Source organism: Acomys minous (genome assembly GCF_964271855.1).
Source record: "Acomys minous genome assembly, chromosome: 17".
Classification (NCBI taxonomy): Eukaryota; Metazoa; Chordata; class Mammalia; order Rodentia; family Muridae; genus Acomys; species Acomys minous.
Genome location: NC_140500.1, coordinates 31,898,978 through 31,919,010, shown reverse-complemented (window position 1 = coordinate 31,919,010; position 20,033 = coordinate 31,898,978). Strand labels below are relative to the sequence as shown.

General features: G+C 49.3%; 2 protein-coding genes across 7 annotated transcripts; one reads left to right on the top strand and one right to left on the bottom strand.

The window, feature by feature from the left end:
- Positions 1–619: 619 nt before the first annotated feature.
- On the top strand, positions 620–6,358 carry OGG1 (8-oxoguanine DNA glycosylase). Of its 5 annotated transcripts, none has more exons than XM_084765900.1 (7): positions 620–871; positions 1,281–1,528; positions 2,680–2,859; positions 4,215–4,396; positions 5,532–5,682; positions 5,823–5,872; positions 6,033–6,358. In XM_084765900.1, exons 1-7 carry the CDS (start codon positions 765–767, stop codon positions 6,120–6,122), a joined length of 1,008 nt encoding a protein of 335 aa, XP_084622026.1. In that variant the 5' UTR covers positions 620–764; the 3' UTR covers positions 6,123–6,358. The 5 variants fall into 5 exon arrangements, with proteins under 5 accessions (XP_084622026.1, XP_084622025.1, XP_084622028.1 ...); XM_084765899.1 differs by having other exon boundaries at positions 2,665–2,859; XM_084765902.1 differs by lacking the exon at positions 5,532–5,682.
- CAMK1 (calcium/calmodulin dependent protein kinase I) lies at positions 6,298–18,461 on the bottom strand. 2 transcript variants are annotated; one of them, XM_084765905.1, is made up of 12 exons: positions 18,246–18,461; positions 16,250–16,364; positions 14,377–14,508; positions 13,188–13,262; positions 12,966–13,104; positions 11,197–11,323; positions 11,031–11,106; positions 9,695–9,807; positions 8,976–9,054; positions 8,797–8,884; positions 6,678–6,795; positions 6,298–6,578 (listed from the first exon to the last, which is right to left on the bottom strand). In XM_084765905.1, the coding sequence occupies exons 2-12, from the start codon at positions 16,330–16,332 to the stop codon at positions 6,484–6,486; spliced, it is 1,125 nt and encodes a 374-aa protein (XP_084622031.1). In that variant the 5' UTR covers positions 16,333–16,364; positions 18,246–18,461; the 3' UTR covers positions 6,298–6,483. The 2 variants fall into 2 exon arrangements, with proteins under 2 accessions (XP_084622031.1, XP_084622030.1); XM_084765904.1 differs by lacking the exons at positions 14,377–14,508; positions 16,250–16,364; positions 18,246–18,461 and adding an exon at positions 14,191–14,344.
- Positions 18,462–20,033: the final 1,572 nt, after the last annotated feature.

Sequence of the window (20,033 nt, the reverse complement as noted above, 5' to 3'; positions counted from 1 at the left end):
GAAGATGAGGTTCTTTTGGTTTCTTTCTTGAGACAGGGTCTCGCCATGTAGCCCAGCCTACTTAAGCCTCAAACGTGCCTCCCGCCTCTGCCTACCGAGTGCTGGGACGACGGGCGTGAACCAACATGCCCTGCAAGGATGTGGCTCCGGTGCGGGCCAGCCAGAGAAGTCGCAGGCCCTGAGATCACACCGAAAGCCCTGAGGTGGGACGGCAGAGCAAAGAAGCGGGCGGCCAATCGCCAGCAGCGAGGCCCGCAGGCCAACCGCTACGGCGCCTCACACAGACCCGCCCACTCCGCCATACCCGAGTTCTCATTGGTGCCTCTCACTTTCTCCTCGGATTGGCTACCTCTCCGGTCAAATAAGCGGGGGCTAGGATCTACTTCCGGTGACAATAAGATGGGACCCGGAAGACCCGCGTTGGCGCGCCTTTCCAAAACCTCGACGGCCTCGCAAAAGAAGGAGGCGCACGCCGGAAGGCTCTGGAGGCGGTGTCATGTCTGGAGGAAGAGGAGGGGCCTGTTTTACAGAAAAGCAGAGTGGGCGGAGTGGGGCCTTCGTAATTTGCAGGAGGCTGGGTTACGACAAGAGGGAGGCTCAAACAGGGATGGGCCTTACACCTCATTGGTGCTACAGTCTGGGTGGGCGTGGTCACTTGCGACTTAGGCCTTAGGACGCGGAAAGGTTGGGGACTGGGCGGACTGGGCTGTGATGGGCCAGAGACTGCAATTCGTACGTTATTCCGTCCCTGTCTGCCTAGCAGCATGAGGCATCGCACCCTAACCTCCAGCCCGGCCCTCTGGGCTTCTATCCCCTGTCCACGTTCCGAGCTGCGTCTGGACCTAGTTTTAGCTTCTGGACAGTCCTTCCGGTGAGTGACTGCCCTAGAAGGCTGACTCCTCAATGCTACCCACCAGGGATGCTGGGAGTGATGGATTAGAGTATTCTTTGGAGTATAAGCACCGATGGTTAGCCTGTTACCTCCTTTTAGAAATACAGGTGATGAGGGTGCAGGCTTATGAGGACCATTCAGAAGAGGGGAAAAAAAAATAAATGGGAAAGCTGGGGGATGTAGCTCCGTATTAAAGAGTGCTTGCTTTTCATGATGCACAGGGCTCTGGGTTCAATCCCCAGTACCACTTTTTTTTTTAAAGATGAAAAACATACTACTTTTATTTATGACTAGTGAGTTTATGGATGGGACATTTGTAAGACAGGAGGGACCTTAAAGAGTGCAAGATGGGTAACTGAGTGCAAGGGCTGTCTACTGGAGTGCTCAGGTGGTGGGAGCAAAGCCCTGCGCACTGGAGTGGCGTGCTGGCAGATCAAGTATGGACACTGACTCAGACCGAGGAGCAGCTCTATTGCACCGTGTACCGAGGAGACAAGGGCCAGGTCGGCAGGCCCACCCTGGAGGAGCTGCGAGCCTTACATAAGTACTTTCAGCTGGATGTCAGCCTGGGTCAGCTGTATAGCCATTGGGCTTCTGCGGACTCCCACTTCCAAAAAGTGGCTGAGAAATTCCAAGGTGAGTACAAAAGGCAGGAATGATGTCTTTGGTACATTTGGTGTTTTGTTTTGTTTTTTAGTTTGGTTTGGTTTTTCGAGACAGGGTAATAGCCTTGGCTGTCCTAGACTCGCTTTGTAGATCAGACTGACCTAGAACTCACACAGATCCACCTGCCTCTGCCTCCCAAGTGTTGGTGTACTTTTGTTTTTGTTTTTAAAGATTTGTTTATTTATTATGTACACAGTGCTCTGCCTACATGTACACTTGCCCACCAGAAGAGGGCACCAGATCTCATTATAGATGGTTGAGAGCCACCATGTGGTTGCTGGGAATTGAACTCAGGACCTTTGGAAGAGCAGATAGTGCTCTTAACCTCTGAGCCATCTCTCCAGCCCTCTTTTTTTTTTTTTTTTTAAGATTTATTTATTTATTATTATGTATACAGTATTCTGTCTGCACCTACACCTGTAGGCCAGAAGAGGGCATCAAATCACATTACAGATGGTTGTGAACCACTATGTAGTTGCTGGGAATTGAACTCAGGACTTTCGGAAGAGCAGGCGACACTCTTAACCACTGAGCCATCTCTCCAACCCCTACATTTGTTAAGTTACATCTCTGTGATTCAGTTTGCCCTCTGTAAATGCAGATATAGGGCCAAGGAAATAGCTCAGCAGATAAAGTGACTTGTCATGCAAGCCTGATGATCTAAATTTAATGCCCACACTCACATAGACATGATAATAACAAAGTTCAAGTATTAAAGTGCTTAGACTAGTACTTAGCACATTGCTGTTGATATTATAGTGATGGTGATCATCACAGCAAAGTGATAAAAATATGGGACCTCATCCTGACTATGTGTCCTGGAGCAGGTGATGACATTCATTCTGTCATATATGCAAAATCACATTTTTTCTTTGACTGGGGAAGGATAAAAATGGACAAAAGGCCCTGTTCGTGTGGTGTTCAGTTTATAGCCTCTTTTTTTTTTTTTTTTTTTTAAACCACAAGACAGGAGAGGTCTAGTGTTGATTTCTCTACAAGAGCAGTCTATTATACTTCTGGGTTTCCCTGGAGCTTCAAAGTGTAGTATCTGACTTAGAGGGATTCAAGGAAGCCAATCCTAAAACAGGCATGTCTCCTACCCGTAGCCTTCTGCTTTTCAGGTGTGAGACTGCTGAGACAAGACCCCACCGAATGCCTATTCTCTTTCATCTGTTCTTCCAACAACAACATTGCTCGAATCAGTGGTATGGTGGAAAGGCTATGCCAGGCGTATGGTCCTCGCCTCATTCAGCTTGATCATGTCACTTACCATGGCTTCCCAAGCCTACAGGCCCTGGCTGGTGAGTAGGTGGGTCCCCAGAATTCAGCATTTGGACAGCAAGACCTACTCCAAGCTACCATCTCCTGCCTCCAAGCTTCCCACCATCCCAAACACTGTCTCCATCCAGAACCACTATGTGTGGTTTGATCCAACTCATCTTCAGATCTTGTCCCTGAAATATCAGCACCTCACTAGTTGGCTGTTTGTCAGTATATTCAGAAGCTTGTGAGAGAAACATCTGTACACAGCGCTCAGTAGTTGAGGGTTGCAGGCATAAGATCTGAGACAGACTGTCGGCATCTGAATCCTAGCTCTGATGCTTACGTGTGTTATTTAGCATCTGGGTGCTTCAGTTCTGAACCTGTGAAATGGAAATGAATGTTACATATCCTGTCACACTCAGGAGGACTGAATAAAGGGAGACAAATCCTGCATCCCGCATAGAAAATAAGTGGGAATTTTAAGCTGCTGTCACTTTAGTGAGCCCAGCTCACTTGCCCTGTGAGGCAAGTATATTGGTTAGCAGATACAGGGACCAAGCTAGACGAATGCTTACTGAGTAACGGGGAGCCTGCCTTGCGTTGTTTTTTGGTGCTAAGAGAGGTATTGAGTCTCTGCTCTTGGCTTAATAATCATAAGTGTTCAAGGAATTCATTTGCCTCTCTAAGATTGGTTTAAATTGTTTATAGAATGGGAATGCCGGTTTCTATTTAGAAGGGTTTGGGGGTGAGTAAGTTAATTACGAGGCTTCGAAAAGGAACAAATTTAAGGACATGGGCACTGTCCCATACCTGAGTGAAAGACCGTATCCCATCATGCCCTTGTCTTTGTGTTGGAGGGGTGGGTTGATGGATGAGTAGGTAAGTCGTGTGTACATGTATGTGTGCAAGTGCATACATGCATGTGGTTGTGGAAGTCAGAGACCAATGTCAGGTGTATTCTTCAATTTTTTGTTTGTTTGTTTTTCAAGACAGGGTCTCTGTATAGCCTTGGCTGTCCTGGACTCGCTTTGTAGACCAGGCTGGCCTCGCACTCACAGCAATCCACTTGCCTCTGCCTCCCGAGTGCTGGGATTAAAGGTGTGCGCCACCACCGCCCGGCTGTATTCATCAATTTTTAAAAGAATTTTATATGGCCAGGCGTGGTGGCACATGCCTTTAATCGTAGCACTCAGGTCCAGGCGGTGGTTTATGGGGCAGAACTCAGGCCTTGACTGTTTTCCTGTTCATAGCCAAGTGTCCACTGACTCCTAGAGGACAGTAAATAGGGAAGATGTGCCTAGAAAAGCATTGTGGTGGGGGATCTTATACACTAACCTGAGGACAGGAACAAACTGAGGGCATCTGACCCTTCCATCCCTCTCCACTCCCACAGCTCCAGAAGTAGAGGCTCACCTCAGGAAGTTGGGCCTGGGGTACCGTGCCCGCTATGTAAGTGCCAGTGCCAAAGCCATCCTCGAAGAGCAAGGTGGGCTGGCTTGGCTGCAGCAACTTCGAGTGGCCTCTTATGAAGAAGCTCACAAGGCTCTCTGCACCCTGCCCGGAGTGGGCACCAAGGTGAGGCCCCAGAGAGGTAGGACGAGGCTTCCTCACCCACGCTGAGAGTAGGAGAGGTGGAATCATGGCACACCTAAGCGTACAGGAGAGAACCAACTTCTGAAGCACAGATAAGACTCCCTTTGTAGACCAGGCTGGCCTCGAACTCACAGAGACCCGCCTGCCTCTGCCTCCTGAGTGCTGGATTATAGGCCTGCACCACCACGCCCAGTAGGTTTTTCATTTTTGTTTTTGTTTTTCGAGACAGGGTTTCTCTTTGTAGCTTTGGCTGTCCTGGACTCGCTTTGTAGACTAGGCTGGCCTCGAACTCACAGCGATCCACCTGCCTCTGCTTCCCTAGTGCTGGGATTAAAGGTGTGCGACACCACGCCCAGCTGGGGTTGGTTTTTCAAGACAGAGTTTCTCTGTGTAACCTTGGCTGTCCTGGTACTTGCTCTGTAGACCAGGCCAACCTTAAACTCAGAGATCTGCCTGCCTCTGCCTCCTGAGTACTGGGATTAATGACATGTGTCACCATTGCCTGGCTCAATTTTTAAAATTTTAAATGGATTTTTATTTAAATAATTTTGAAATTTAAAAAAAATTTTGTGTGTATATGTATTTTGCCTGCTTGTATGTTTGTACACCACTTGCATGCATGGCTCAAGGCGGCCATAAGAAGGTGCCAGAGCCTCTGGTGTTATAGATAGTTGTGAGCCACCATGTGGGTGCTGAAAATTGAACCAAGGTCTTCTGGAAGAGCAGCCAGTGTTCTTAACTGCTGAGTCATATCTTCAGCCCTATTGACTTAAAGAATTATTAATGGATTGGCATTAAATCTTGGTATTGCCTAATTTCTGCTGTGTGATTTTAGTCAAGACACTTTTTACCTTTGAGAGCCCTGGTTTTCTTATCTGTGAAGAGTATGGTCATATCTTCTCCCCAGGTTATATGAGAGTATGCACAGCCCACACAGATGTTCACTCAGGAACAAGTCTTCTTGGAGCTATTTTTGGAAGTAATGAGTAACTACTGCATACTGACTCTCAGTCGAGAATGCAAGACTAGGACTACCTTAGAGGAAGGAGGAAGCAGATGGCTTTGGATGCTGGCCAGATTCTGCCATTCCTCCACAACAGTTCTCTCTTTGTCAAAGGTGGCTGACTGCGTCTGCTTAATGGCCCTTGACAAACCCCAGGCTGTGCCTGTGGACGTCCATGTGTGGCAGATTGCCCAGCGTGATTATGGCTGGCACCCTAGGACATCCCAGGCTAAGGGCCCGAGCCCTGTGGCGAACAAAGAACTGGGTGAGGAGAGTGTATAGTGCTGGGGCATTGGGCTGAGGGTGGGGAACCCCTGCATGTTTAATCATCTCTCCCACAATTCCCATCTCTGTGGATAAAGGGTATGTGGGGAAATTAACATAGTCTCCTCACTTCTAATTTAGGAAACTTCTTCCGGAATCTGTGGGGACCTTATGCTGGCTGGGCCCAAGCAGTAAGTATACCCAGCCCGGACCCTAAAGGACTTGTCCCTCAGCCGTGCCTGACCCCTGCACTCTTCAGCCACATGTTCTCATGACTCCCACTCCCACCACCTCCCCAAGTATTCTGCATTGACCCCCAGCCCTGGCCTCAGCATGCCCTCCTCCTGATAGGTGCTGTTCAGTGCTGACCTGCACCAACCAAACCAGCCTCAGGGGCCACCAGCAAAACGCAGAAAGGAATCTAAGAGGCCAGAAGGCTAGGTGGGACAAAAGGTGTCATGGATCTTTCCCTTTGTTCTCCACTTCTCTCCCCCGTCCCCACCCAATCTCCTGTCAGGAAGGCTTACTCCTCCTACCTCAGAAGCCAGCACCCTAAATCAAGCTGTCAGTTTATACAACAAGGGACAAGGAAGCTATTTGAAGAAACAGAACTGTCTTGTTTTATCTTCCCTTTATTACAAGAAGGAGCAATAAAATAGAAACATTTGTATGGAAAACGCAGTGAAGTGTGAGAGGGAAGGGGTGAGGCGATATGGGGTAAGAAACTCCCCAGTTCTAGGCTGAGGAGGAAGCAGGCTATCCCCAACCCCTCCCATGAAAGAAACCCCGACTTCCTTGATGTTCAATCCATGGCCCTAGAGCTTGGGGGTGGTGCTGGGGGCAGTTCCGAGCCTGGCTCCACACAGCAGTCTCGGCAGCAACAGCCAGCTGCTGGCCCTGTGAGGGAGGAAAGGGCAAGGGTGGCTGTGGAGGAGGCTCCAGCTCCAGCCTTGTGCGTCAGGGACCACCTATGCCCTTCCACACCCTGGCTCTTACCCCCCGCTGTGGGTGTCAGCAGTTCTCCGTGGCTAGCTGTCTGTCCCTGCCCCTCCTGGCTGGTGCCCAGCTGCAGCTTCCTCATGTGCCGAACCACAGCCGTGGCATTGAAAGCTTGCTGTGGAAAGAGGGGAGGGGATTGCTGAAAAGGGGCCTCAAGGGCAGGGGTCAGCAATAGGCGTCTTGCAGTGATTCTGCTATTGCCATTCAGATGTTACTTAGTGACTCTCTAAGTTCTCTCCAGAAACCCCGGTACGGCCTTACTAAACTATACATACAGCACATATACAAAAGGTGTACAAAGAAAAGTAAAACTAATTCATATTCATGTAACAAACATGTACCAACACAGCTCTGAGGACATTGCATGGTTGTTCATTCATTCAATCTTCATTAAATTCTCTGCAGCAGCACTCTTGTATCATTTCACTTTTTAGACAGTCTTGCTGTGTAGCTGCACCTCAGCATCCAAAGTGCTGGGATTCCGAGCATATGTGTGCTACACAGCAGGGACAAGAAGCATGTTTGTTTGCTTGATGGTGGGAGACGGGCTCACTATGTCGCACTGGCTGTTCTGGGACCCACAGAGAGCTGCCTGCCTCTGACTGCCAAGTGCTGGACTCAGTGTGTGCATTACTGCACTCAGCTCTGGCAAGCACTATTGACATCACTGATGTCTTTTAAGGTGGGTTCTCCTGTATGTTGGCTCTCCTCCAATTCTACCTCCTTCTCCTGAATCCTGCTGCCACCACACCCAGGGTTTCATATGTACTAGACAAGCAACTGAGCTCCGTATTCAACACACATGCACACATGCGCGTACACACATACACATACACACACACACACACTTTTTGAGACAAAAATCTCATGTAGCCCAGGCAGGCTGTCCTTGAAGTCTTTATCTTTACCATCTTCAAGTGGCATTAATTTCAGAGAATGAAACTGAGGTGCAGAAAGGTTAAGTAATTTACATACTTGTTTCTCTCATTTTATAGTTTATTCACCTATGTCCTATATGCCTCTCTTTTGTTCTTGCTGTTGTTGTTTATGAGGACTTTTTTTTTTTTTTGGCCTGCACATAAATCTGTGTGAAGGTGTTGGATCCCCTGGAGTTAGGGACCGTTGTGAGCTGCCATGTGAGTGCTAGGAATTGAGCCTGGGTCCTCTGGAAGAGCAGCCAATGCTTTTAACCACTGAGCCATCTTGGATCCCTCCTATATGCCTCTCAAGTTGACCATGTACAAAACTTAAAACTGCTTCTTCAAGACTTGTTTCTGTCACTAGGATCATTACCACGGTTATGGTACCATTGTCCACTTTTTTCCCAACCAAAAGGTTGGGCTGCCCTTGACATCTCACTCCCTCAACGTGCCTTCCATCTTTGTTTCCTGTGAGGCTACCTCCTGTTTTCTTTCTTTTTGTCCTCACTTATAGACAAGGCTGGCTTTGAACTCACAGCAATCCTCCTGCCTCTGCCTCCCGAGTGCTGGGATTAAGGGCGTGTGCCACCACACCTGGCCACCTCCTGTTTTCAAACCACTCCTGTGTTCCTCTTGCTGCTGCTGAGTCAAGCCCCTCCATATGCTGCATCCCAGGCTTCCCTCCTTGCCGTCTCTGTATCCTGAAAGCCCATCCTCAGACGAGCTCCTGCTTTCAGTCTTTCTGGGATCATCCATTACAACAGGTGGATGCCGCATTGCAGCAGGCAAGCAGCTCAGTGGCCCAACCTCTCCAGCTTCTCCAGCCTGGCCTCTTGACACTCCATTCCCTTAGTTCTTTCAGCCCCTCTAATCCAGCAGGCTTACCCTGGCCTCTTTGTACCCGCTTTCCCTCTGCCTCAGGCGTATTCTCTATGCCTGGTTAATTACTAGTCAACTGACAGGTCTGTGGACACCTTCTTGGGTCCCATGGGCTGTATCATATAAGTCCTGGAAAGTAGACTGTCCCTCTAAAGATGGTGCTCAGTGACCCTCTCCAGACTTTAGGGGTCAAGGAGCCTTTGTTGAGTGAGATTCTTTGGAAAGCCTCCCTGGGCAGGTCCTGCATGCGCGTGGTACTGTGTGGTACTGTGCACATTGAGTCTGGGGAGCACCCAGGGTTAGGGGTGTATGCTGACCTTCCACTTGCTCTTGGCAAAGTTCTTCTTGATCTGCTCACTCACTGACTGGTGGATATTCTTATCCAGAGCTGTGTCTCCTGCAATCCTAGGAGCAGGGTATATGCAGGGTGGGGCTGAGGCCAGGCCTGGGCTCCCAGGTCCCACCCTAATACATAGTTTGGATTGGGAGCTCTCACCATGGGTGCTGCAAGGCCTGCACACAGGTGAATCTCTTCTCCGGGTCTTTCTCCATCAAGTGCCGTATGAAATCTTTGGCTAAAGCCGCAAGACAAAAGCAAAGATACAGCGTGACCATGCCTGTGGACACCCCAAGACAGTGCTCATTCCCTCACATCTCACCTGGCAACAAAGCAGGAAAAGGGCCCAGTCCCCTAACACACCACCCCACACCCGAGCCTTCTCACTGCCTCCTTTGAGAACATATTTACAGAAGAATCCACTCAGTGTGCTCACACTAATGTGAGCTGTGCAGCTATCACACACTGGTCCCTACCTGAGACATGAACATATTTATGTTATTTAAGCCTCAGGGCATCAGTAAGCCTTAGGGGAAGTGGGACTTTTTTTTTTTTTTCAAGACAGGGTTTCTCTGTGTAGCCTTGGCTGTCCTGGACTCACTTTGTAGAGCAGGCTAGCCTCGAACTCACAGCGATCCACCTGCCTCTGTCTCCCGGGTGCTGGGATTAAAGTTGTGCACCACCACTGGCCAGCTAAGGGAGGTATCTTTGTAATGCTATGTTTGAAGACTGAATAAATGCCTACAGATCTCTCAGATTAGGTAAGACATATGACTTCAGCTGTTAGTCTGAGACCTGGAGAGGCAGTGAGGAGACCCCAGAGCAGGTGAAGAAGGCCCCTGAAGAGGGCCCAGGCAAGAAGGCAAAGACCCAAGTACCAGAGTCAGAGATGTCATCCCAATAAGGAGAGTCAAACTCATACTCGGCCTTCAAGATCTGTTCAAAGAGTTTGGCATCATTTTCATCATAGAAGGGCGGGTAGCCACAGAGCCTAGGCAGAGAGAAACCATCCTCATGTCAGCTTTAGGAATACTTATTGGCTTAGAGATGGAGCTTTGAGGCAGTGCAAGAGTCAACAGACCACACACAGTTCTGTGTCTCCTTCACTTCCATCCGACAGTCCTGGCCTTCCTTCTGTCCTTTGAACATGCTGTTCAAGGACCTTTGTGTTTGGCATTCTTCCCACACCTAAAATATTTGGATCCTTTACATCATTCAAAAGCTAGTTAGGGGGACTGGAGAGATGGCTCAGAGGTTAAGAGCACTGTCTGCTCTTACAAAGGTCTTGAGTTCAATTCCCAGCAACCACATGATGGCTCACAAACCATCTATAATGTGATCTGATGCACTCCTCTGGCCGGCAGGTGTACATGCAGGCAGAGCACTGTACACATAATAATAAATAAATCTCTAAAAAAAACTAGTCAGATGTTACCTCCATGAAGGGCCCTCCACTATCTGAAATGACATCTGTCCCCATCTCCCTTTTCCTGCGTGATTGTATTTGCACTGATTTTACCAAGTGCCACAGTTTTATAGATTTATTTACTCATTGATTCTACATATCAACCTTTTTTGTTGTTTTTGGCTTTTGGGTTTTTTTTGGGGGGGGTTGGTTGTTTGAGACAGAGTTTCTCTGTGTAGCCTTGGCTATCCTGGACTCACTCTGTAGGCTTTCTCTGTGTTATCTTGGCTGTCCTGAACTCTTGTAGACCAGGCTAGTCTCAAATTCACAGTGATCTGCCTGCCTCTGCCTTCCAAGTGCTGGGATTACAGGCATGTGCCACCACACCCGGCTTGGCTTGGTTTATTTTCTGCTAAATCCTCAGTGCTCCTGCAGTGCTGGAAACATGGTATCTATTAAGTAAAGCCTGCTGGCTTTTTTGCTTATTTGTTTTTATGTATATGGGTATTTTTCCTACATGTAAGTCTATGCATTATGTGTGATGTGTGCGTGGTACCCATAGAGACCAAAAGAAGGCATCAGATCCCCTGGAACTGGAGTTATAGATGTTTGTGAGCCACCATGTGGATGGGTGCTGGGAGTTGAACCTGGGTCCTCTGAAAAAGCAGCAATTGCTCTTTACTGCTGAGCCATCTCTCTGGACCCCTATCTGCTAGTATTTATCTGCTAAATGTAACTGTATAGAAGGAGGGGGGAAAGCAGAAAGGACAACTCTAGCCACAGGCCATCTTAACCCTACCCCAACTTACAGGATATAGGCAATGACCCCTATGGACCAGCAGTCCACTGCCTTGCTGTACGGCTTCTGGGCCAGGACTTCAGGGGCTGTGGAGGGAAGGGGACATGGTGATGACAAATGTCTGCCCTGCAGTTCCTGCTTCCTTATCCCCAGGCCCAACTTAGGGCCCTCCTCACCCACGTATCCTGGAGTACCACAGGCTGTAGAGAGCACACTGCCTGGGTCCTCCATCTTGGAGAGGCCAAAGTCAGAGATCATGATTTTGGAGTCTTCATCCAGACTGTAGTACAGCAGGTTCTCTGGCTGGGAGGGTAGGAAAGAGGAGAAGGGCAGTCAGAGGTGGCGAGAGCCTAGCAGCAGATATGCTTCTCCACAATCCACTGTGGCTAGCTAAGTCCATCAGGAGCTAGCTAGCGTACGGGTTTGTATACCTGCTGCCCCAGCACTAGAGGGGTGAAAGCAGGAAGAGCAAGAGTTCAGTGTGTTCTCAGCTGCATATTGAGCTCAAAGCCAGCCTGACATACACAAAACTGTGTTTCAAAAACAGGTGACAAAGGCCTGAGTTTTAGTCATTCCAGTGGCTGATGCAGAAAACAGAAGTCCAAGGCTTGCCTTGACAGCAGTCAGTTAAGGCTAGCCTGGGCAACTTAGAATCTGCCTCAGAATACAAAGTACAAAGAAGAAAGAGCAATGGGATTTGTATAGTAAGAAAGCAGAAGGGAACTCCCCGAAGAGGAAGGGACACGGGAGAGGAACAAAGTGTAATAGAGCTGTGTATGAAGATGCATGCTGTGATGAAACCCATTGCTTTGTATGCTAACCTAAACTATTGATAACAAAGGAGAAGCAATGGTAGACAAAAGAGGCTTAGGAGTGAAGGTGATGCACTTGCCTAGCATCACACATAAGGCTCTAGGTAAATAAGTAGTACCCCCGCCAGAGAAAGCCCAAGGAAACTCTATAGAATGCTGTAAGTTCTAGAAAACATGGCCAAGGGGCTGTGGGAAGGATTCTCATAGACCTCAGAAATCTTATAGAATCCCCAGTACCACTAAAAATTTTACTTCCATAATTCCTATGCTGGACTTTGGGTAAGTATCACACTGATTTCAATCCTACCACGTAGGCAGCCTGGCCAGTCTGAACAAGCTCACTTTTCAGATGAGAAAACAGGACCTGTTTAGACAGTGATTGACCTAAGGGACAGTTTGGGCATGGCAAGGCTAGACTTCAAACCAACATCTGTTGTATCCCAGAGTCCTTCCATCCTAGACTGATTAACTTTTTTGTTGTTTTGATTTTGATTTTCTGAGATAAGATGTCTCAGTGTGGCCCTGGCTGTCCTGGAACTCCCAATGTAGACCAGGCTGGCCTTGAACTCACAGAGATCTCCCTGCCTCTGCCTCAAGTGCTGGGGTTACAGGCGTGCGCCAGCACACCTGGCATGGACTGAAGTGTTTTGTTTTTCTTTTTCTTTCTTTCTTTTTCTTTTTTCCTTTTTGTTTGTTTTTTGAGACAGGGTCTCTCTGTGTAGCCTTGACTGTCCTGGAATTGCTTTGTAGACCAGGCTGGCCTCGAACTCACAGTGATTCACCTGCCTTTACCTCCCGAGTGCTGGGATTAAAGGCATGTGCCACCACGCCCGGCTGATTGAAGTGTTTTTCAATGTAAACCTGTATCCATTTCTCTGAAGCTTTGCTGTCCCAATTGTTCTCTACAAAGAGTTAAGTAGGATGTTTCATTATCAGAAAAAGACACATATAACCCAGCCTACATGTGTAGCTGTCCGAGCTGGAATAAGAGGAGCTGGTTTAGGGGGTCACAGGTTCATTTTGTAAATGGGAAGCTGAGGGGCCGAGATGGCCAAGGACAGACAAGAAAGGATAGGCAGAGTTTCCCCCACCCCCTCCCCCGTGCATGGTTCACTAGGCCCCTCAGATCCCACCTTGAGATCCCGGTGCACAATGCCCAGGTCATGCAGGTACTTGACAGCATCCAGCACCTGGAAGATGAGGCGGCTGGCATCCCGTTCTGTGTAGAATCCTTTCTCCACAATGCGGTCAAACAGCTCTCCACCTGAAACCCTGCAGCAAGGGACAGGAAAGTCTGGCCAAGAGAGCCTAGTAGCAGGGAGAGGAGTAAGGGCAGGCAGAGACAGGCCACTCACAGCTGCATGATGAGGTAGAGGTGGCCCCCACTCTCATAGATGTCATCCAGGGCTACAATGTTGGGGTGCTTGATCCTAAAAAGAGAAATGAGGTAGTTTACACTTAGGATGGTTCAACTGCTCCCCAGTACCTGCATCCAGGGCAGGACACCAAGGTTCTGGAACACACTGGGTTCCAGATGCTAGAAGGTAAGAAAGGAAAAGCAAGCAAGCACTGGGCCCAGATGCTACCTCTACCCAGAGAGACCCACACTCAGGTCCTGCCTCTGTCATGTGCTACTTGGGAACTAGCATTTTCACTCTGCAGCTCTGATGCGAATGTGGCTTCCAAGTGTTTGGTGTTTACACCTTTGCCAACCTCCTTGACCTGAAGGTGACATGAATATAGGAAATGTCTAATTCAGCCCTGGTGTTCTGGCGCTGGACATCTCTGAGCCTGAGCATCTTCATCTATAAAAGACCAGCAACAGACCTTCAAAGAGTCACATGAAGCCGGGCGCGGTGGTGCACATCTGTAATCCTAGCACTAGAGGCAGAAGTGGGCGGGTCTCTGTGAGTTCAAGGCCAGCCTGGTCTACAAAGCCAAGGCTACACAGAAACCCTGTCTCCAAAACCCAAAACAAAACAAAACAAAAGAATCACATGACATAAGGCAAGCACAATGCTTGCATACAGTCAGTGCTCAGCAAATGAACCAAGGCAATTGATCTCAGGGATAAGAAAGACAAGGCTCTCCCACGGGCTTTCTGTGTAACTTTGGACAAGTCTGTTGTCCTCGCTGGCCTTATTATCCCAGCCCCTTGAGTGAGGGACATGAAATGACCATCTCCTCTCTGTTCAATAGGAAATGGGAGGCAATAGAAGCAAATGCTTGCTATCATCTTTGCAGCATGAGCAGATTTCCTATCAGCCGGTTGCTAATTTAGTCAGGGGGTCTGCAAATAGATGTCTGCTTCACTGTTGGAGGAGCCAAAGTGAGTAGAGAGCTGTGGGAGTGGTTGACCTTGAGGCCCCGTGAACAGATTCATCCACTATAAACAAGCCCTGGCACCCAAATCTCATCTGGGAGGTTAGCTCTGTGCCAGTCACTCCCTGCCAAGTAGGAGTTCTCATCCTGTGAGGGCCAGAATTGAAAGGATTTCTCCAGCTGGGGAACAAGGAGGGTGGGGTCAATGCAGAGCCCACACACTTGTGCAGCACAGCGATCTCATTCTCCATGCTGCCTTCTTTGCCCTCCAGGGCCTTCTTTGCAATGCATTTGATGGCCACCAGCTTCTGAGTCCTCTTGTCCTCTGCCAGGATCACTTCCGAGAAGGCACCCCTGTGAGACAGAGGTTTGCAAGGTGAGGAACTAGAGCCCCAGCTTCCCTTGCTTGCTCCCTCATCGCCTGTAGCCCATGTGGCCACATCAGTCCTTCACTCATCTAACCTCTGGCCTCAATAACTGGTCACATACATGCTAGTTTCCTGGCACAGCTAAGGAGGCGATTTCCTAGTAAGCTGGTAGGATGTGAACCTGGAGTGGATGGCAGTCATCTTTGTCAGTACTGAGGAGAGCCGGCTTCACACTGAAGCTAACCAAAGGAAACCAGGCTGGGGATTTTCTGATAATGTGAGCCAACTGGGCCTGAACTCTAACCTGATACTTGATTATGTGTGTGGTTGATTGATTCTTTTTTTCTATTAAAGTCTGCTTGAGTTATGGGTAATTTAATGCCCTTTAGAACCTCACAGAATCATACCATTACCTGAGAATATTTTTAAAATGCAGAATCTCAGGTCCTACCAACCTCAGACTTCCTAAATCAAATGCTGCATTTTAACGAAGTCCACAGGCCATTTATATGCTCAGTGAGTTTAAGCAGCAGACTCTTAGCAACAAATAAATCTATTCATACTAGCACTCACTGACCATGGAGGATCTGCTAGGGTATTATTTCTGCATCTATTTTCTTTCTCTGAGAGAATAAGAAGTCATAAGTCAAAGCCACCCCCTGTGGCATTTCAGTCACTGAGATAAGTAGAGACTGTGGTCACAACATTGGTTGCCATTCTTCGCTCTCTAGTTTGCCCACACACTATGACTAGTCTTTTTCTTTCTTTTTTCCTCCAGATTTCTTTACTTTATGCCTACATGTATGTCCGCACCACATGCATACCTGGTGCCCACAAAGGTCAAGAGAGGGCATTAGAGCCCTTTAATCTGGAATTCCAGATGGTTATAAGCCACCACCAGTGCTGGGAATTGAATCTAGTCCTCTGCAAAACCAGCTAGTGCTCTTAACTGCCGAGCCATCTCTCCAGCACCGAAGGCCTGTCTTAAATGCCTTCCTCTGTGCTGTGGAATGACACTTGCTTCCTTAGTCTCTTCTCAGGGCCTTGCATTCTCTCCCACTTTCCATCTCTTACTGCTGCAGCTCCTCCCCAGCCCTAACTGTAAGCTCCAGCAGACTGCTTCTTTCTATGGTAGCCTGATCTCTGAGCCTTTACGTGCACTGTTGTCCCTGCCTTGAGTTACCTTCCTCTTTTTGACAAGCACAAGGCTACCCATCTCATCTTTCAGCCCCCTTATTTCATGTCCTCCAGGGAGTGTCCCCCAGACAAAACAGACTACTCTGGCCTCTACAACCTCAGTAAGAGCATAATACACATCTGCCTGTCATGTATCTGTGGCTCAAGGACCAGCTTGTAAAGGAGCAGCCAGGTTTGCGTTGTGTTTGGATTCCCACCATCAAGAGCATCCATGCCCAGCCTCAGTTTCCAAACCCAGCTTTGGCAGCAAGCCTCTTCTATTCTCCTGCACTTCCTTCTCTTCATAAGGAACCCATCCTCCTACCCACTGATAGCCAAAGCCAAAAAGCTGGACCAGTCTGCACCATGGCAAAGCTGCCACAGGCCCTCATCTGTGGAAAAGGGAAGTGCTGACCAACTGGCCAGAGGAAGCATCACCCCAGACACAGCCCCTCCCGACATCAAGCTCTTCCCAATTCTGTCACCATCTCAGATGTCACTCCACACCACCACCACCACCACCACTACCACCACTCCACCCTGAGACTCACGTGCCCAGAACATCTCGGAAGTCATAAATATCCCTAATGTCTTCCGCCTGCTTCCACCTGGGGCCTTCCACTGCCCCTGGCATGGCCCACTGCCCCCCAGCCACAGCCAGGGCTCCTAGAAAGGAAATGGAGGGAGGGATTCAGAGGGCCTAGCCTCTCTGAGGATCAGCTGCATCGTATCCAATCACCATTCAGCCAACGTGAGTGCATTCATTCCTTGATCTGTTCATTGACACAGTCATTCAGCCTTCACCCGTCATTTGTTCATTCAACAACATTTGTTGAAAATTTCTTGTACCTAGAAAAAAAAAATCATTCCTGGTAACAAAATTCTCAGTATTCATGCATTCCTTCATTTTATTCTCCATTTTGCCCCAGTCTTTCTCTGAATCCTAACACCCAAGGAAACCCTCCCCTCAAGGAAGATAGCAGTTAGAACCACAGAAGCAGCCTAGCTCCCAAGAGGAGCCTTATTCCCAGAAGCAGTGATGCCCCAGCCCCATCCTGGGAAGGGTTGGGGTGTCCTCTCCCTCCTCCTCTTTGACGCCCTAGCCTCTTGGAAATCAGGTTTCCGGCAGCCTGGGCTTCCAGCAATATCTCAGCCACGTTTTTAAATAGCTCCTTCTCACTGTTACCAAGGCAACATCAGCCACAGCTGGAACTCCCCAGGCCTAGCTCTCCTGACTCCCTGTCTGTGTCCCAGCAGCCTTGTCCCACCCATCTGTCCCCTCCTGGTCTGACCTTATCTATCTTGAACCTTTCCCTGGAGACCTCTGTCTCATACTATAGGAGAGGGTGGGTCCTCTCCCCATGCATCACGTGGATATAGGAAACTGAGGTTGAAGATGGCTAGGTTGAGTCCGGAGTTGCCCAAGAGACACCCAGCCATGGTACCAATTGAACTTGCTAAGGGCAAAGGCTGTCTCCTTAGTTCCAGTAGGAAGCTAGGCTGGGGATCATTCAGAAAAGTCTCTTAACACCCCAAATCAATTAGAGGGTAAAGCCAAAATAGCCCCTTGTGCCCTATAGCTCCAGGAAGGGCATCCTGACCAGAACTGGATGAGACCTTTTCCCAGAGTGTTGACCAGCCATCCCAGGGCCAGAGGCTTCTGAGAAAGGAGCCACTGGTAAATTCGAGAAGTCAAGGCAAACTCACCTGAAGGACAGCACTGACCCTAACAGTTCTACACTGCAGCAGACACTCTGCCCGAGGGCTTCCATGAATCCTGACTTAAACACCTGACTGTTAGACCCAGCACACTGCACACCATGACACCTGATTGTGTGCATCCTCCCTAGCACCAACACACATGTTTATATACACAGCTCCCAGACACCCTCATACTCACACTACCTGTTTGTCCAGACAACACTCACCCAGACCCCTTGCACTCCAGGACCGATTGCATGCACACATGAACAAGGTGGCATCCATTCCCACATACCAGACATGGCAACTCTCTATCTGCACCCTCCAACTCCTCTGCTCAGTGCCCTACACAGCAAACCAAGCCTTAACTCCACCTAACTCTAAACACCCTCAGAACAGGACAAAACCTCCCCCAACTCTGACTTCCTACCCTGTAAGCCAGACATCAGTATATCCTTGAAGCACCAAATGCAACAAAAAAACAAAACAAAAATAAATAAATAAATAAAAATAATTCCAGGCATCCTCACACTACTGAAGCACATGCCTACTTCAGGGAACCCCTCACAGGCCCTCCCCCATCTACACTTCCAAATGCCCACGCCCTTCCACAGTCGGGCCTAGCGCTTGGACAATCGGGCACACACAGACCCCCTCCTCACCTTGTTCTGATACCCTTCAATATCCCTTGATGTCACTTAGCACCTGATGGGCCTGGGACGGAGCTGGGAGAAAAAAGGCCCAGCCCTATTCCGTCCAGGGACCAAGCGCCCCTCCCACCCTTGGGCTTCCTACCCTGCGGTTTGAGCTCCCTGCCACACCGAGCAAGGCGCCCCCCAGCTGTACCTGCGGCTGCCGCGCCTCGGGGCTGGCTGCGAGGGCCGAAGTGGCCGGTGCGGAGCTCCCGCAGAGTCCGTGCCTGGTCAGCCTGCTTGCTCAGTCGCTGGCGCTCGGCTAGGGCTCGGCTCTCTCGGCCCGCCTGCGGCTCTGATGTCAATGGAGGAGGAGCCTGCGGCTGAGGACCTGGGGATTGGGAGTTGAGGGGCGCAAGCTCTCGGAAGGGCGAAGGGGGCCCAGTGGTTCTAGTACATACCCTCCAACATGCTTGCTTGCCCTTTGGTCTTCAGCAGGACCCTTGCCAGCGGGGACAAGTGAGGTCCAGAGAGGATCTTGAAATCAGCAGTTGGTCAGAGGCAGATGGTTTTTTAAGCAGCATTTCTGAGATGCCAGCGTCTGGCCAGTTTGAACCTGGAGTTGCTTTCAGAACAGTTCTGGGACCTCCCTTAGGGTTCTTAGGCTCCTATCTCCTCTGTCCCTACCCTCTAGTGGTTAAAAGGAGCTGGACCCATGGAAAGCTCAGAAGACTAGTCAGGGGCTGGTAAAACAAGCTGCACGGTCTCATTTGATATGTAAACTGAGGCCCCAAGCCAGCGAAACAAAGCAAAGGCTCTGATCCCACACACTTTCAGGTACTGCTCAAAGGTACTAGGGAAGAGAGGTGGGAAGGGGGAGGCGGAGTTAAATCTGGGTCCTTAGGGAAGCAGGCCAAAGAGGACCAAAGTGCCATGTGACAGACCCATGGCTGCAAGCCAGGATGGGGAGGGTGGAGCAAATCTGTTCCGGGGCTGCAGGCACTGGGCCAAGGGACCTGACCTGGCTTGGTTCATGCAAGGCTCTTTGGGAATAAATTGAGCTCAGGCTAGAATGGGATCAACTGGCAGAAGTTAGAGTTGGATCTGCCCTGAAGCCAGACCAAGGAGGCACCACCTGGAGCAGCTTCCATTCCTGCATTCAATCCCGTTTCTCCCAGTTTGGCCCTCCTTTTCCTGGAGTGGCCAAGCCTGGGAAGATGACCAAGATTGCTAGAAGCGTTTTGGCGTCTGACCACCCCTGCCATGCTTTACCTTTCTGAGCCTCAGTTTCGTCTCTGAGATATGGAATTATTAAGCCGGGCGTGGTGGTGCACACCTTTAATCTCAGCACTTGGGAGGCAGAGGCAGGCGGATCACTGTGAGTTCAAGGCCAGCCTGGTCTACAAAGTGAGTCTAGGACAGCCAAGGCTACACAGAGAAGCCCTGTCTCGAAAAACCCAAAAAAGAAAAGAAAGAAGAAAAAAGAGAGAGATGGAATTATTGACGACTGACTTGGACTTCTCTGGATAGTTCTGTGTGTGCAGTACTTAGAACACTAGTTCAAAACACCACTAGGTGTGGTGGCTCACACTATTTTAGCACTTCAGAGGCAGAGATAGTGCATTGTCAGATGTTCTAAGAAAGCCGGTGAGATTCTCCTTCAAGGGCAGAGAGGAAGGAAGGAGAAAACAAGAGGATGTGGAGATGGCTCAATGGGTAAGCTGCTCAACCACAAGACCTGAGTTCAAATACTCAGAACCATGTAGCAAGCTGGAGGTAATTCTGTGTTCCTGTAATCCCAGAACTATGAGGTAGCATTCTGGGAGCATGTCACCAGCCTAGCCCAGGTGCAGGGAGGGACATTATCAAAAAGGAGGTAAGACAGGGAATGATAGATCAAGACATGTGACATCCTCCTCTGGCTTCCATAGACTTACACACACACACACACACACACACCCAAAAAAACAAAAAACAAACAAACAAACAAACAAGGTAAAGG

Excerpts from the sequence above, each read along its gene's own strand:
- OGG1 (XM_084765899.1), top strand. The coding sequence starts at position 765 with ATGAGGCATCGCACCCTAACCTCCAGCCCGGCCCTCTGGGCTTCTATC. Across the intron at positions 872-1,280 it reads GCTTCTGGACAGTCCTTCCG|GTGGTGGGAGCAAAGCCCTG; the intron begins GTGAGTGACTGC and ends TGGAGTGCTCAG. Across the intron at positions 4,397-5,531 it reads TGCCCGGAGTGGGCACCAAG|GTGGCTGACTGCGTCTGCTT; the intron begins GTGAGGCCCCAG and ends TCTTTGTCAAAG.
- CAMK1 (XM_084765905.1), bottom strand. The coding sequence starts at position 16,332 with ATGCCAGGGGCAGTGGAAGGCCCCAGGTGGAAGCAGGCGGAAGACATT. Across the intron at positions 9,808-11,030 it reads GGGGTCATTGCCTATATCCT|GCTCTGTGGCTACCCGCCCT; the intron begins GTAAGTTGGGGT and ends CTCTCTGCCTAG. Across the intron at positions 6,796-8,796 it reads TTGCCAAGAGCAAGTGGAAG|CAAGCTTTCAATGCCACGGC; the intron begins GTCAGCATACAC and ends CTCTTTCCACAG.